Source organism: Rissa tridactyla, chromosome 8 (assembly GCF_028500815.1).
Source record: "Rissa tridactyla isolate bRisTri1 chromosome 8, bRisTri1.patW.cur.20221130, whole genome shotgun sequence".
NCBI classification, from domain to species: domain Eukaryota; kingdom Metazoa; phylum Chordata; class Aves; order Charadriiformes; family Laridae; genus Rissa; species Rissa tridactyla.
In genome coordinates, this window is record NC_071473.1 from 9622722 (window position 1) to 9640014 (window position 17293).

Below are 17293 nucleotides of genomic sequence, written 5' to 3' on the forward strand. Positions count from 1 at the left end.
GACCCCCCTGGCAGCTCCCCGCCTGAGGGGTGACCGCCGCCACCCGCCCTACCTCACCCCCTCACCCGGGGCGGCCGGCGCCTCGGTCGCCCCCTGCGGGCGAGGCGCCTCGGGAAGGCGGCCCCAGCGGGGAGCCTAGCCCCCGCCCCGCCGCAGCGGCCCCGGCTCTCCGGCAGCCGCCGCCCCACAGCCCCGCAGGCTCCCTGGCACCCGGAAACGGCAGCATCGACGCGGGGCTAGGGCTTTCCCCCGGGCAGAGATGAGCGGGCTCGGGCCGGCCGCTGAGGCGGCGGGCTGGCGGCTGGACAGCGGTAAGGGCGCGGGGGGAGGCAGGGACCGAGCGGAGCGGCAGCGCCCACCGGAGCGGCTCCGGCAGGTGGCGAGGGGAAGTGCGGAGGGACGGGCGGGAGCGGCGCTGCCCGCGCCTCGCCGCGCCTGCCTCAGCGCTGCGGGGTCCCGCGGCGGGGGCGGCCGGTCGGGTGCCATGTTGTGGCGGGTCGGCAGCCCCTGTGCTTCCTCCCTCTCGCAGAGGTCTTCCTCCCCGAGGAGACGCGCGGCGCCACACCTGTGGATTTCCTGCAGCAGCTGCCCAGCTACCAGTCGGCGCTGAGGCGCCGCGCCACCGCCGGCACCCAGGACCGGCGGGCGGCCTCCCAGGACCCCGCGGGGCTCCGCGCTGCTGAGGGCCATGGGCTGCAGCAAGAGGGAGACGAGGTGGCCGCTCGCCCCGCCAGAGAGCACCCCTTGACCATCGCGGAGAAGAGGAGATTAAGGTTAACCTTTACACGGTTTTTTTTCTTCTTTTTTTTTTTTTTTAGTTATCTTTTTGTAAACACAACGCAGGAGTAATGGAAGGCTGAGGCAGAATTGGGTTCCTCTATATGTGTTTCACCCCGTGGCGTGTGGTTTGTTGCCCAGGTAGTCATGCTAGAATGTGCCAGGCTCCCTGTGGCACCTGCCACCACAGGAGTGTGGCCAGGGGCCCCGGGTGGCGTGAGGGAGTAGCTGGGGGGAGGAATAGGTTGAATTGGAAGAAATGAGTCAAAACTGAGAATTACCTGCAGCAGGTAATCTCACTGGCTTCCTTTTTTTTTTTTTTGGCCACAGGGTTTTGTGCTTTTAGGGGTCACTGTGGGTTTTCTGCCGTCAACATTCTGCTCCACCACCGCTGCTGTTCTTGAGGCTTCTCAGCAGTTCTTCCAAAACACGTAGTGCTATCTCTGGTGTGGCTCAGTACAGGTGGAAAGACGCTTTCCATGACCATTTCTTCTCTTTTTTTTTCCCACATCCCTTTTTACGTTGCTCTCTGCCGTGAGCTGTAAGCCGCTCCTGCCCCCCTGGTGGTAACCCCCATCAGGGAGGGCGTTGCAAAGGGCATGTTTGGCCCCGCCTGTATTTCTCTGCTTGTTATCTCATGTCTTACTGCTGGGCTGAAAGCTCCTTTGAGGGGAGAGGATGCAGGATGTGTTTTTACATTGTCAGGGAACGGCGCGTTAAAATTGGGTACTTTTTAAGTTGTGATTATGAAACAGGAGAGAGGTGAAAGTACAATTTCTAATGCTCCACAGAGAGCAAGAGTAACTCTCAAGAGCAATGGGAAGCGGGTTACAGCCTGACTCTTGAGTTAAGTTTAACCCTACAGCCTGTACGCAAGGAACAGCAGAAGATCTAGGTCACGGTAAAGGAAAGTGCTCAGTACATTGAGTTTTTATTTGAAGTTGAGTATTTAAAGTGCAGTTCTTCAAGAAAAAGGAACTGTGGTCCTGTAGCCGTGGTACATGATAGGAAAGGAGTTGGAATGTCCCAGCCTTGTTTACATGTTTTAGCACTGAGAGATCCTGGTGGGGCTTCTTGGCGCTTCTGTGGATCAGCAATCTGTGTGTATTGTGCAGCGGCTGCTAACACGAAATGCTTGATATAAATGTCCTGAAAGCTGAACACTCAACTTCTGTAACGCAGATGAATATGCAGCCCACGCCTCTGTTTAAAATGCAGACCAAAGACGGGCCAGATAGTTCTCCAAAGTGTTTGTTTAAAACACTACATGCTGCAGCCTGTAGTTACCACAAACTGAAATCTTTTGAGAGTAGCTGTATTTGCAGTTAAAGATGAGGTCATCTGCTGCCTTTTTGATTGTTGCACATAGGGTTTAATTTGGGTTCCTGCCAAAATGCTAATTGTACTTTCAGCTGAGAAGGATATGGAAGCTCCGTCAGCATACAGCACACATGGCAGTGGCACGGCGTCGCACTTATGCACTTAAGTAGGGTTGTGTATAAACTCTTTTAAAATTGAAACCTTTGTCTTCTACTCTAGCGTGATGTCTTCATGGGTACTTAACTGCTGCCCTTCTTCGGTGGCATCAGAGGCTGGAACAGCATTTGCTGCATACAAGTCAATTTTCAAGCTATGTGTCTGGGAAGTTTTGTCTGGTTTTAAGGTTTCTTAAAAGAAAAAACGAAATGCAAACTCTGAGCCTCTCAGAATTGTCCTTAATGCTGTCACTGACCATGCAGCAATTTTAAAAATGCAAATATATGTATATAGTATGAAAATTTGTAAGTGAGAAGTTACTTGAAATTACAGTTTGTGGTATATCCTTGGGGTTTGTTTGCGGCTTATTATTAGAACTGTACACCCCCACACATGTTGGCAAAGGAATACTTTCTCAAATTCATTGAGTTGGCATTTTCCAGTGAATTTTTCAAAATGCTATAAATGCTGAATAATTAAAAATGAATAATCTTAATAATATTTGTTTTCTATTATATACTGGAATGTGATATAAAAGTTAAAATTATAAAATCCAAATGAAGTATTTAAGCCTCTTCATAGCTTTATTTTTTTAACCTTTTTTCCCACAACATATTTTGACATTTCATTCTGATTTTGAGATCTGTACATTTTCTACAAAAATAGAATAACTTTCTCTCTTGAGCAGCTGCATTTATAACATTAAAAGAGGAAAGCTAAATATTTTGGCGAAATTTTTAAGAGCTTCTTGATGAAGATAGTCTGGTCAGAAGTTTTGAGTTTTCCAGCCATTTGTAAATATCAAACCATTAATGGCAACTTCCCTAAGATCCCACCAGGAAGTTCAGCTACATGTTTTTTCTGTGTTGTGCTATTGCCAATTGGCTATTTTTTTTTTTTTTTTCCAAGAGAGGCAAGTGTTTTTTGTGAGAGGACTTGCTATATCTGAATTAACTCGATGTTGCAGTTACCAGGAGGAACAGATGGGGACAGCCAGCGTGCGTTACTCCAACTTTTAGCACCGTGCTATCCTTCTGAAGGCTGCAAGCAGGCTCCATTGTGCTAGGCCTTGTTACATGGAGTGAAAAAGTATTTCTTGTGCTCAGTAACTGTATTTCTTGGTTCTTAGGTACTGTCAGCAGGCTGATATAAAATATTTATCTGGATGGAAACAGTGGAAAAGAACTAGCAGTAAGTCATTGAAAAAAGTCCTCAGTGAAGTCAAGGAATTGTCATCTTACCTGGAGCTTTGGCGACATGATATTCATAGCATAGAAGGTATTTACTGTCTTATGTCAGTTTGTCCTCTTTCAAGGTGCTTCTGTTATTGGTAGTTTTACACGTGTGAGCATAGTTTCAGATATAACTATGCGTTTAAGAAGTTACCTGCTTCCTTTATTATAGCTGATGTAAAATTCATGATGGGCTAGAAGGAAATATATTGCAGAAAATGATAAAAAAAAAATGCAGAAAATGATCACATTTCCATTTCAGTTATATTGCTAAAATCCTGCAGTACTTAAAATTAGCTTTACTAATATTTCTTCAGTTAATTCAATGTAACTGAAATGGTAATCTGCTCTTTCTGTATTTGCAGTGATTTTATCCTCCTAATTATTGGCACGTGTTTCTTTTATTCGCAGGGAAATTTGGTACTGGCATCCAGTCCTACTTCTCCTTCCTGCGTTTTCTGGTCCTGCTCAATTTTATAATTTTTATCCTGATGTTCGGTCTTGTTACCCTTCCCAGCATCATTTCTAAGTATGGAATGTTCAACAGTAGCTTTGCTAAAATTCCTCCAAAGAACGTAGGTAAACATCTTCTCTATGTAGTGACGTTTTTTTTAAGATTCCCCCTTTCCATCAGCTTTTCCTCCACCTCCCAGGAGAAATAAATGCTTTTTTTATAAGAACTTGCCACATTTGAATTAACTTAATCTTGCCGTTTAGCGGACATTGCCATTTGGATGACTTTTCCTGCCTTTCTTTTGACAGAGCCTCACTGCACAGTTTATGAACCTAGTGGTAATAAGGGACTTGTTTACTTCTATACTTACCTCAAAGATTTGCTCAGTGGCACTGTAAGTAATTAGATTTTTTTTTTTTTTTTTAAATTAAGTTTCTGTGTCTCGCATGTAGAGTGTGAAAACATTGGGGAATGAAGCTTTGATAATTTTGAAAAATGGTAAGGCATATGCATCACTGGTGTAAAATTAGCCTTTATCCTTTAACTGTGAGAAGGGGAGTTTTCAAACTGACTTTTAGGGAGCGTCCACAAGGCCTGGTTGGCCACGTGCTGCAGCCTGTGCCTCTCCTCCCCAGCTGCTAAACATTACATACTCTGGAGCACACTGCCTATTGTGCTGTCTGTGTAGGGTCTCAGTGTCCTTGTCACAGAGCTCATTGATTGGAGAGGAGAGGGATTTTAAGCACGTACTGTCTGCATTACAGTTTGGTAGAAGCAGTGGCAGTATTTAGGAGCTACAGACCATTGTAGCTTGCTGGGCCTCCCAATAGTAATTTTAAATTTACAAAATGATTGCTTAATACCAGGTTGGATTTAACTGCGCAGTTGCTGCTACTGTTACAAATTCTATTTAAACTTCATGTTTTCACAGGGATTCCTTGAAGTGACAGTTTTGTTTTATGGCTATTACACAATAGATGCCGAATGGATCAGTATCCAGAAGTACAACTTGCCACTAGCATATCTGCTGGCTACATTTGGCTACCTCGCGTTAAGTCTTGTCTGGATAATAAAAAGGTAAAGATGTTGGTACAGTTTACTGCTACCTATCGTGCAGCTTACATTGCATTCTTGCTTATAGGGAACATGCTGTATTCTAGAACTGTTTTATATGGAGTCACAGAATCACACAGAATCATAGGGTTGGAAGGGACCTCTGGAGATCATCTAGTCCAACCCCCTGCCAGAGCAGGGTCACCCAGAGCAGGTCGCACAGGAACACGTCCAGGCGGGTTTGGAATGTCTCCAGAGTTGGAGACTCCACCACCTCTCTGGGCAGCCTGTGCCAGGGCTCTGCCACCCTCAAAGTAAAGAAGTTCCTCCTCATGTCTAGGTGGAACTTCCTCTGTTCAGGTTTCTGCCTGTTGCCTCTTGTCCTGTTGCTGGGCACGACTGAAAAGAGCCTGGCCCCATCCTCCTGACACCCACCCTTTAAGTATTTATAAGTGTTTATAAGGTCCCCCCTCAGTCATCTTTTTTCCAGACTGAAGAGACCCAAATCCCTCAGCCTTTCTTCATAAAAGAGGTGTTCCAATCCCCTCATCATCTTGGTAGCCATTTGCTGCACCCTCTCCAGCAGTTCCCTGTCCTTCTTGAACCAGGGAGCCCAGAACTGGACACAGTGCTCCAGGTGCGGCCTCACCAGGGCAGAGCAGAGGGGGAGGATGACCTCCCTCGACCTGCTGGCCACACTCTTCTTGATGCACCCCAGGATGCCATTGGCCTTCTCGGCCACGAGGGCACATTGCTGGCTCATGGTCATCCTGTTGTCCACCAGGACTGCCAGGTCTCTTTCCACAGGGAAATGGAGAATCTTTTGCTTTTGCTTGAGGATGCAGTGCCACAGTAGCCTTTGTCCGTGTTTGGGAAACTAAGCTAGCAAAATAAATAAATCTCAAGTACTAGTTTTTCATACGTATGCATGCATATAAATAAAAGACCCTCAACTATAAAGTAGTTGTTGGAGAATTTTTATTTTTTTTTGTGGGGGCTGCCATCTCAGTTTCCTGAGACAGCTCTTTGAAGTGTCAGAGAAGCAGTGGATGAGGTATGACTGTGGCTAATTGCAGAGGGAAGTAACCTGTGTCAGTCATGGCTTCAGCTGACTTTGCTGCAGAACCTCACACTGAAAGTATCCCAGAGGCTTGCTGATATAAAGCAAATGTATCTGTTCACTTATAGGGGTGGGTGTCATTTAGTCTTTGATGAGCCAGGTTGCTTGAGGTGTGGTTTTTTGTTTTGTTTTCTGTGGATAAAATACGTCTTTTCATGAATGAAGTAAAGGTGCATTTTTCTCTAGGTCTGTGGGAGGATTTAAGCAGAACTTGGTGCATAATAAAGATCCATTTCAGAGTTATTGTAACAAAGTCTTTGCAGGCTGGGACTTCTGCATTACAGATCCAAATGCAGCACGGCTAAAACATCGCAGCTTGCAATATGAGCTCCAAGTGAGTAACTTTCATTTTTTTTATGATTACTGTTTCATATAGCTTAGATGGCTGAAAAAGAGAAGTATGTAATTCTGCAGGTAATGGAATAAAGATAAGAAGCATTGCAATAGTTTGTAACGGAGACAGGGCAGCCCACATCCTCTTGCATGCTTTCTAGGTAGCTAGAATTGTGGTGCAACATGAGAAGGATCAGCGCTGAGATCGACGGCCCTTCCCCCATCCACTGGGGCCTGCAGCCAGGCTCTGAGCTGCTTGTCTTATCTGCCTCTTCCTCACATCCCTGTCCTGCTTCCTGTGTTAGTTTCTACACAATCCAACAGGAAAAGCTATCCTAGTGGTGGGCATAACCTTTGTACTGTTGGGAATCAGTTTGAGTATGCTGTGTTATAAGTCTGCAATGTGGTAGACAGTAGTTTAGTTTAGACAGTAGTTTAGGGAGCAATAAAATTCAGATCATACTCTTCGTACAAGTTGAGAGCATTGTTGCAGTAAGAAGATACTGAAAGTTTTCACTAGGTGTCTTTGATGCACATGCACGTTAGCTGATGCAGCTAGTAGATTTCCCAAATCGTAAAGCTCTCTGAAAAGAGAATCTGAAAGGCTTTTCTGGTGAAACCAGTACCACCCTTTTGCTCTCTGTACGCTGGAAGCAGAGGTTTGTGTAGTGGAACAATTACCTTTTGAAAAGACACTTCCACTTCAAACCACAAACCAGTAATTACAGATTTCATAAATTACAGTGAGTTGCTTTCTACTCTAGTAAAGTTCACAGTCATCTTTTTTCATCACATAACCAGAGCCTCCTTCACTTACCACACTTGTGTCTCTAGAACTCACACCTTAGAAAAACTTGCCCCTTAATGTTACTGTTTGATGGAAATAAGTCCTCAGAAAATACCTGGGTAATGTGTGGGTTTGCACAGGTTAAATTGTCTTCACAAGTGATACTGTATTTTCAAATCACCTAAGGTGAAACATATCAAGTTTACATGACAAGCTGCTCAAGACAGCACCTCTTTCTCTCTATGCTATCCCCCAATTTTCCTTCACAAAGAGTAGGAGAAGGAAGTTGCAGCCATAGCGGTGAGGGTGGTTACTTACCTGCAGAAGTAAGGAGATGAGTGGGCTGATTTACCCACTTCAGAGTTTAATACTGAGCTATCTGAGATCAGTCTCTCACGATAAACAGACAAGTTGTCTTTCTGTCCTCCATGAGATTTATTACTGATATATTAGAGATAAGAGGATTACGAGACACTTGTCTTTGGCTTCAGGGCCCTCTGCCTGAGGAGACTGAGCACACAGGGGCTTCCACTCCTGCACGGACCTGTTTGAGTTGATGAAAAGGTACTCTGTCCAGTGTGCTTGGGCAGGCAGTGGAGTGACCCTCCTAGAACAGGCTGTAGATTTATACATCCCAGAGGTAAAAGACGTGGTGTCGAGTGTTGTACGCTGCCCCAGAAAACTACACATACTTTTTCTTTTGTTTGTAGACAGACTTGGAGGAAGAAAGACTGAAGCGAAAAATAGCTGACAGGACAACGAAAGAAAAGCTACGCATCTACTCTCTGAGAATATTTATAAATATAATTGTCATTGCAGTTTTATCAGGATGTTTTTACTCTATTTATAGAGCAACTGTCTTCTCTCAAGAAAACTCTAATGTAAGTATCAGACATGATGTTAGGAGAGATTCAATCAGGGCTGGTGATTACAGCAAGAGGAACTATTGTGAAAGAGTTGAGTATCTTAATATAGCACCTCTCATGCAAGGGATCTGAAAATGCTTTGTACAAACTTAGAATTTTTTTCAGTAGGAGAGAGTGAGAAAGATCGAGAACCATGTGCAAAAAAACTTGCAGTGATGTCTCCCTTTGATACAAAGGCTCCAGTGTCATCTCTCTGCCTTGGAGCTAATACAGCTGACAAGAAAAGCAGCCCTCACTTGCCTTCCCCAGTAATTGTTCTCACCTCGCTGTGATCTGCTAGTATGAGCGCTTTCGTATCTGGGCAGTGAATTGGCTCAGGGAACTGATCTGGTTGACACAAACTTCAATGTGATCGGTTTCTTGATCTGGTTTGCTGCTGAACTGCAAAAATGAACAGCAAGGGAAGGGGAAAGTAAAGATTATGATCTGTATTGTGAGTTACAGCGGTGTGAGGAAACAGGAAGGCTTTGAACACGGAGCCCTTTGCAGAAGAAAAGGTTCTTGCATCAGCAGTGCAAAGAATCAGGTTGGATGGGATTGTTCACCCCTGTCAGATCAGGCAGGAGGGAAGAGCGGTTCAGAAGCAGAACAAGAGCAGATAACAGTTTCAACAATTTTGCAACAGTAATTGACTTCTCTTTAGGACCCCAGGGTTGAGTTAGCCAGATAGGAACAGGGACTGCACTTTTTCTCTCCCCTCTGTTCATTGGTGATATGACGGGCACTAGCTGGTTATGGGGAAAGTTGTGCTTGTGGTAGACCTAACTCTTAACTTCTGTAAACTGCCAGGATTGCAGAAAGAAGCAGGAAATGGGGACCAAAAAAGTGTTTGTGTCAGAGGTATTGTTTGAGGGCAGAGAAGGAGGATAGCACAACACTGAACAACTTGAAAAACAGCTTCACTTGCTGTTGGCTTTATGTGTAAGGGTTGATACCTTGACCTTGCCTCAACGAGTAGGTAGAGGAGCTTGTTAAGATGGCAGGAAAGTCAGGGGAGCTGCTTGGCACCAGTGAGAATGACTTGAAAAGTGTCTGCACTTCAGCATAGGCATGGAAACTGGTAGCCTTAGTGCTGGGTTAGACAACATAGTCAGACACAAGCCTTGGTGAGATGAGTCTCTTCAAACAGAAGCTTTTGGGAAGTGCTAAAATATTAATTCCTGAAGGTGAGGGGAGTTGCTGATGAAGGGGGCAGGAGAAAGCAAGAATGTGTAGTAGCAAACTGCAGAGATAAATAGCAGTGGTCAGGCTTGTAATTCCAAATGTAGGTGGAGGATGAAGACAGAGTAAAAGGTGCTACCTAAATCCTGGACAAGAGAGGCTGGTGGGTAGCTGGAGAAACCACAATGTCAGGAAGCTGTGTTTCTCTGAGTACTGTATTTCTCTCGTCTCTTCTTGTACAGGACGTCAGCAACATGAACTTCCAGGCTAATCTCTTAGTGCAGTATTTGCCTTCCATGGTAATCACATTGGCCAACTTCATTGCTCCTCAGATCTTCTCATTTCTGATCAGATTTGAAGATTATTCACCAGCCTTTGAGATCAGGCTGACGTTGATGAGGTAAAGAAATTTTTATTGTAGCCTTGAATGTTTCAATATCTTGTTCCTAGTAGAAGTATTGCAAGCATTCAAATATGAAAAAGCAGGGAGGTTGGACTCTGCACTGGAGGGCCTGAGCATTGGAAGCCAAGGAGGCATTGTTTGACTTACGTTTAGTTGGAAACTAATTTTAAATCTGGAAACAATCTCCTATTTTGATGACAGTACAGTGCTGTCCAAGTTTCCCTCTCAAGTCTCATTTAGCTGTGTGATCTGGACATCTTCAACAACCTGAATAAATAGTCAGTAGAGAAGTTGTGGCTGCAGAGCCGTGCATTCACACTGCTTTGCATGCAGCAGTTCCTTGAATGAGCAAATGTGTGTGTACAGCAGTGACTGAAGCAAGGCGCTGCTCAAGGCAGCAATTAAAAGTTTTGGGATAAAGGATACTTCAGTGTGAGAGCATGAAGAGCTAGCGTTTGGCAGCTTAAGGCAGTAAGATCTGGGTTGAAGCATCTGAACCTCTGTCAAGCCCTGTGCTTTCTATTTCTGATTTGGCTGTATCTCTGAAGGCCTGAAGCCACATGAGAGGGAAATGCTGCACACAGAGTTGTCACCCGGCCTCTCAAACTGTACTTGAGAGAATTGCAGCCCGTTGTGGGGTCAAGATCTGCAACTGAAGTGACTGACCTAGGAACAATACTACGAAAAGAAGCAGGGGGCTGTAGCCTAAAGCAGGGAAGGTGAAAAGCAATTTAACATAATACCAATAAAATACATGTGTTTATTATGTAGCTGGTTGTTCCATTAAGGCTCTGTACAGCCCTTTTGTGTTTTGAGCCTTCCTTGGACTCCTGTGCAAATTGAGCCAGGTGTTAGAATGGCACTTTTTTTGGCAGGTTTGGAATTGGGTTTTGCCTTTCTTCCAGGTGTGTCTTTGTGCGGTTGGCCAATATCGGTGTTCTCTTGTTCTCGCTGTGGAGTCAGATCTCCTACTGTGCCACCGACAAGTGTAACGCCTGTGGATACAATTACGAACTCTATCCTGTAAGCAGATTTATCTTGGTCTTTAATCGTCTGAACTTATGAATAGAGATTCGTTTTGCATGAGACATGCTTGTCTAGAGGTATTCAGAATCAGACCTGGGCTTGCCATTCATGTTATACCTGGTGCTGATTCTTACGGCTCAGTGCAGACCAGTACAGTTCTTGCACAGATCTTTTGTTTTCTCTAAAACTCTCATTACAGTTAGTCCAGTGGCAGATTATTGTTTAGCGTAGACTTTCTGACTACCATGAGGATTGTTTGAGGAAGCTCTATTTTGGAGACAATTGTGTCACTGCCTATTGCTCCAAAAAGACAAAGGGTCTTTCCTCAAAAAAAAACCCCAAACAACAAACAAAACCCAACAAAACAAAACAAACAGCTTGACATGGAAGCTCTGAAACACTTATTATATTACAAATGAGAGTTGATACAATTTGAATTTTATGATGTTAACCGAGACATTTGTTGCTTTAGTGATTGACAGATTTATTTTTCACTTGTTATTTAGACTCCTAATCTTGGTTTTCCTGACTTGTTTTTATAGTGCTGGGAATCTGAAGTTGGGCAAGAAATGTATAAGCTGATGATATTTGATTTTATTATAATTCTTGCTGTGATCCTGTTTGTGGACTTTCCTAGAATGTAAGTATCTCTGCCTTTTGAGCATGCTTTTGCAAATGACGTATGAAACACATTTTCTTTTTTCTAACCAGATTACCAGTTTTAAAATAAAACACAAACATATTTCTGGTGGCTTGAGCACTTTTTTTGCTATTCCGATGGCTGCTTAATTTTTGATATTTGAGTCTTTTTTTTTCTTCAGACATTTTTCTGTTCTGTTGTCTAATGCTTAAATGCTAAATGTCTACGTGTTCCAAATGTGTTGGAGTTCAGCTAAGGTCTATAACTTCAATTTAGAACTAATGATATTTTTTGATTTTAGGTTATTAGTTACTCATTGCTCTTGCAAGCCAGTTCAGTGGTGTGGATTGCAGGAATTTGGAATTTCTGACAATGTCCTGGAAATCATTTATGGGCAGACTATCTGCTGGATTGGAACCTTCTTTTCACCACTTCTTCCTGCAATAGCGACTATAAAATACTTCATCATCTTTTATATTAAAAAGGTAATGAAGGTGTGTCATAAACAAACAAAATTGAGCACGTCTCTGGTTTTTGTAATATAGATATTTTGTAATAAAACAAACGAAAAACCCTAAAAACAACCAAGGATGCAGTGTAGTGAAAATGACTTAATGGTATTCCATTTTCTGTAGGTTTTTTGCCTTTAAGAGAAGGTGGAATTTTGCTTGAAATCAAGCAAACCAACATTTTAATAACTACCTCCTCAGTTACTTGTGTGGGGTTTTTTTTAATAAAATATTTTTATGTAATAAAGCTGTTTTATAGCACTTTTCTGCAATAATCTATTTACTTGCATCACAGCTTAGAACTTGGACAAAATTTTGCCAAGCTGATAAAAATTTGGAAGCAAAATGGAAAATCCAAGCTGGATTGGATGTTCAAGATGCGATTCCTGCATATCAGACCAGACAGCTCCTTCTCTGCATCAGATTCTTACTGATATTTTAGCTCTTGGGGGAGGGGATGTATCCAGTGAAGGTGTAGCAGAACAAAGCTGAAGGCTGTGCCATGGATCATACACCAAATGACTGACAGTTGACTCTGTGCAAGTGAATGAGGCCCTCTGGATCAAATTCTTACTCAGAATAGGAGACATTGACTTACAGCTGGATGTAAAGCGTTCTTGTCTTAGCCCTTTTCAGTCCATGTACATCAGAGGAGGGATGGTTATGTGGTAGCTGGTAGCATATTTGAGGATGAAAAATTCCATTGGTGGGGAAAGTATACTTGGATGTATGTATATAGATGTGCTGGTAACAGTCTTGCTCACTTTCCGTCTTCAGATCAGTTTGATACACACACGTAAACCTGCAGCTCGGCCTATCAGAGCATCAAGTTCCAATTTTTTCTTCTTGGTGGTGCTGTTGATTGGGCTCCTCTTGGCTTTTATTCCTTTGGGAATTAGCATAGCACAGTAAGTGACAATTTAACTTCTATGAAGTTGACATTTGTTCTGAGGTTTTCAATTCCCTGAAAGCAGTCACACAACTTTGGAATGGTAAATTCGAATACAATATATAGTATATAATAAATCAAATTACAACTTAGTTCATATAAATAAAAAATAAAAATTACAGTTTTAAATACAAAGGACACTTTTACCTCATCAGCAAAATGTGCTGGGCTTGTGTTGGATTGTTTTATCTTTACATTTTGGTGTAGCGTATCCTTTTTGTTCTGCTTCTTTGACAGTATCCCCTCCTCCAAGGCATGTGGGCCATTCAGGAATTTTAACACTTCATGGGCAGTTGTTCCACATACCATAGATGGGTTTCCAACAGGTCTGCGGCAGGTGCTTTATGGCATAGCATCAGAAGCCTTTGCAGTGCCTTTTTTTATGGTCATTTGGTGAGTACTGTGGAGACCTGATTCAGCCATGCAGCTGCATGGTTCATTTCTTTCCTTAGTGAACTGATACCAAACAACTATTAGACCAGATTTTCCAACTGCAGTCAAAAGCATCAAAGCCCATATGAATCCTCAGCTCTTGTCTTTGCCCATGTGTTGAAACTCATGAAACTCATTCCATTTCCTCTTGCACGTCTCATGTCCCACACTTGTCTTTCTCTAGCGTTAACTGTGAATCATTCTGCAAATTGTTATTGTAAGCTCTGTGATCACAAATCCTATCCACAAACCTTGGTTTAAAAAAAAAAAAACCAAAACACCCCAACAACAAACAAAACTGTAATTCTGTAAGATAAAATTCAGTATAGAATCCTAGAATTCTTAAGGTTGGAGGTCACCAGTGGAGGTCAGCTAATCCAGCCCTCTTATGTAAAACAGGGTCAAGTAGAGCAGATGTTCAGGAACCATGTCCAGTTAGGTTTTGAATATCTCCAAAGATGGGGGACTCCACAACCTCTCTGGGAAACCTGTTCCAGTGTTCGGTCACTCTTGCAGTAAAAAGGCTTTTTTTAATCTTACTTTTAAACGGAATTTTTTGCATTTCAGTTTAACCTGATTGTTTTGAGATCTTTGAGCCTGAATACCTGGTATTTTCTACAACTTCTACACTTGAGAAACCGTGCAGTTTGTTTCATACTCGACCCAGCCCTTTCTTCGTGACACATGTTTATGTGTTCTCCTGAACTGAACCTGTTATTGCGTTTACAGGAACTATCAAGTCCTCTTTTTCAGTTTGGCTTTTTTTTTTTCTTTTTTTACTTTATCATAAAGCCTATGTAAGAGGTGGAGGATGACTTGCACTGCTGCCCTACTAATTATTACTTGGAAAAGAAAATACATGATTTATATAGACATTTGTGCCATTCTAGTTCTTGCTACTGCTCTTCATCATGTAATGCAGTATGGATAATGTGGGTCACAGATTACATCTGGAATATGTGCTATAAGGAGTGGCTGCCATGCTGGTCTGTGGCTGCTTATCGCAGTTATAAACCCCAATGGGAGCAAAGAGTTACTCCAGTGAAACCTCATTAAACTTAATTTCTGAGGAGCGAAGCCCCCATACATACACTTAGAGCAGGGCAGGAACTGACAGTCTAGAGAGAGCTGTCAGAGCACAATCTGTAACATCTGAAAGTGGCCGTGCCTCTACGTCCCCTAGCACTCTGTCCCTGCCTGCAGGCGGCACAAATACATCAGCAGATGCTTTTTGAGCAACCTACCCCAGCTGTATATGGATTTTTAAAGTCTTTTTTTTTTTCTTCCCCAGCAGCTTCTCATCTGAAGCAAATGCACAAACCGGCAATTTCTCTAGCCCTTAACAGTCTTTTTCTGACTAATTCTGTTTTGCATGATGCTAACATATAATGTTGGTTTGTTGTTTGCAGCCTCATTATGTTCTATTTTATTGCCTTGGCTGGAGCACACAAACGAGTGGTTGAGCAGCTGAGGGAGCAACTGGTTATGGTAAGATTTGACCCACTTTTCTGTTCCCCTAAAGTTTTCTTTGTGTCAGTCCTCAGTTATGTAGGGTAACTACAGTTTTCATAGTCTTCTGGCTTCTTGGTCTTTGCATAGGCAGTGGAGAATGTTTTACAAATTACACAGGAAGAATAACCAAAGCGCAGTAGTATTTCTGTGTCTAGCTGGCTTTCTTGGGTATCGGCTGCATCTGCAGCAAGGTGTGGTTATATTGGGCAACACACATGCTTGAGATATGCTTCTGAGAAGTCATGTCCCATCTGTTGTCTTGATTAAATACAACCATCTGCGTGGGTTTTTTTCTGCCAAACAAGAACCTGAACCGTGTGCTTTCTTTCCCCTCCACCATCTGACACAACCCCCACCACTGTTTTCTTCTCCGGTCTCGCAAACAGGCACCCATCTCCCTGCCCTTCCCTCCAGGCCTGTGTTTTTACTGCATCGTGTTTGGACCTGTTCCTGTAAGCAGGTCCCGGCTCCGCTCGCAGCAGGTGCTCAAGGTGGAGTGAGTCGCCACTAACTAGTCCTTTGGGGAGCGGTGCCAGTGCAGACAGGCTTCTTTGTGGCCACCAAAAGCTGTTGGCGTGTTTGACGGTGTTTGTATACTGTGGTCTGTCAAGCTCTGCTTTAGCAGAACCTGGCCTCACTAGTAAGGCTTCTCACTTTCTTAGGAAATAGCCCATTTCTTGGTATGTGCTTCTTTTAGATATGGCATTTAACAGCCCGTCCTTAGAAGAACACTGTGCTGGGGTCAGATTCTTGAAGACTAAGGAATTTAGGAGCAAAAGCTTTATCGTTTTTTCAGGGGTTCCCAAATCAGTGAGGAACTCTGAAAATCCTGGTGCACTTTTTATTTTTGTCCACCGTTGTTAGGCTTCTTGGAAGTGCGGTTTTAAGTTTTTAGGTGTGTGAGATGTTTTTACTAGGCTCAACGCAGAACTGTTAATATGTGACCTAATAGGAAATAAGTGAAGTCAAGGCTATTGTAAACTTAAAATTGTTCAGGCAGTTGAGAGTGTAACTCACTAATTAGAGTACAATGTGGTAAGTGCAGCTGTTTATTTCTAATAAAGAAATGAGCTGTTCATAGATAACTTGTACTGCTTTTGTTCACCAAGAGCGTACTTTTTATTCTGCCTTTCCAGGAGAGTCGTGACAAGCTGTTCCTCATCAGAAAGATAACAGAGGCTCAGAGGCATCCTTGAAAACCACAAAAAGCCAGAAGAATTTGACTTCCTGAAACTCCCAGAACCACTAGATAAGAGTAAAACCATCTGCAGCACCTAAAAACTGTGCAGCTGACTGGCACCCTGGCACTGCCCTCTGTGTAATGGACGCTTATGGTCTTTTTCTCGATTATGCTTGTGAGCCTCACAGTTTCCAAGACCAGAGATGGAGCTCATTTATATTGTTAGACCTGTGCAAAAAAAATTGTGCAGTAGGACACTTTATTGCTGCTACAATTTAAGGGCTGTTGGGGTTTAAGTCCCTATTTTTTCAGGGGGGTTGGGTAAGATGTGATCAGAACTGAAATTTGTTTTCAGTTAAACTTCTGTTTAAGAACTTTCATGCTCTTTTTACAAATTAACGCTTTAAGAATCGTGAGGGAGGGGGAAAGTGTGGTTTCCCATGTTCCCAATTCCTTTCTCTTAAAACCAAAGCAAGAGGGAGACGTATGTCAGTATTTTGAAATGGTGCATAGGAGAAGGAAATGTCGCGTGGGTTTGAGGTCCGTTTGCTAAGTATTTTTGGAGAAGAGACTGATATTTATTTTGCCCTGAGCCAGCGAGCGCAGGTGAGCAGCGGGTGGCTCCGCGGAAAGGCTCAGTGGAAGGACGGTGACACAGGAGCTGTGGGTGAGCTCTGGGCAGCACCTGGGGCCTGCCTTTTGTTTTAAGTGGGTTAAGGCATTATTACTTGTGTTTTGTTCTCGTACAAACGTCTTGACTACTGTTCTCTTTGTTCTAAAATGTGAATATTTGAGAGTTAAGTTATAGTTTGGAAATGGAACGTTCAGAAACTTGCGTGTCCGTAACCTTTAAATTCCTGTTTCTTGTTGCTTAAATGAGCTGCTGGAGCTGTGTGGCTCGGAGGGGGCGGTGTTTCTGAGTAGATCACGGACCGTTTCCTTCATTCAGAGGTTGTGCATTGGGGTTTTCTGTACAGAACTGTGTTTATTACTTGAAATTTGCCAGTGGCACACTGACAGTATGTGATAGTGTGTGATAGATAGTATGCTCTTTTTGTGTAATATTTCGGGATGTCTCCTGACGTCATTTTAAAGAAATTAACATTCAATAAATGATTATTTTTTAAATACAAACCCAGACGTTTAACGGTTCGTTTGCCGTGACTCGCAGCGGGCGGATCCCGGCGCCTCTCGGCTCGCCCCGCCCCCCGTTCCCATGGCAACCAGGGGACGCCGGCTTTGACTGACAGCTCGGCTCTCCAATCTCTTCCGACCGGGGAGCCAATCGGAATCGTGACAGGGCGGGATGGGGGCGGTGCGGAG

General features: G+C 43.4%; 1 protein-coding gene across 1 annotated transcript; it reads left to right on the forward strand.

The window, feature by feature from the left end:
• Window positions 1–138: 138 nt before the first annotated feature.
• On the forward strand, window positions 139–17098 carry TMC7 (transmembrane channel like 7). The gene is made up of 16 exons (XM_054211580.1): window positions 139–311; window positions 530–773; window positions 3383–3531; window positions 3897–4064; window positions 4248–4333; window positions 4871–5016; window positions 6299–6446; window positions 7943–8113; window positions 9562–9719; window positions 10628–10745; window positions 11291–11388; window positions 11690–11873; window positions 12675–12805; window positions 13084–13239; window positions 14688–14766; window positions 15927–17098. Exons 1-16 carry the CDS (start codon window positions 260–262, stop codon window positions 15984–15986), a joined length of 2148 nt encoding a protein of 715 aa, XP_054067555.1. The 5' UTR covers window positions 139–259; the 3' UTR covers window positions 15987–17098.
• Window positions 17099–17293: the final 195 nt, after the last annotated feature.

What these genes read in the sequence shown, in the direction of transcription:
- TMC7 (XM_054211580.1), top strand. Translation starts at nt 260, where the DNA reads ATGAGCGGGCTCGGGCCGGCCGCTGAGGCGGCGGGCTGGCGGCTGGAC. An exon ending in TGATATTCATAGCATAGAAG is followed by an intron (nt 3,532 to 3,896) that starts GTATTTACTGTC and finishes TTTTATTCGCAG; the next exon opens with GGAAATTTGGTACTGGCATC. An exon ending in TGAGGGAGCAACTGGTTATG is followed by an intron (nt 14,767 to 15,926) that starts GTAAGATTTGAC and finishes CTGCCTTTCCAG; the next exon opens with GAGAGTCGTGACAAGCTGTT.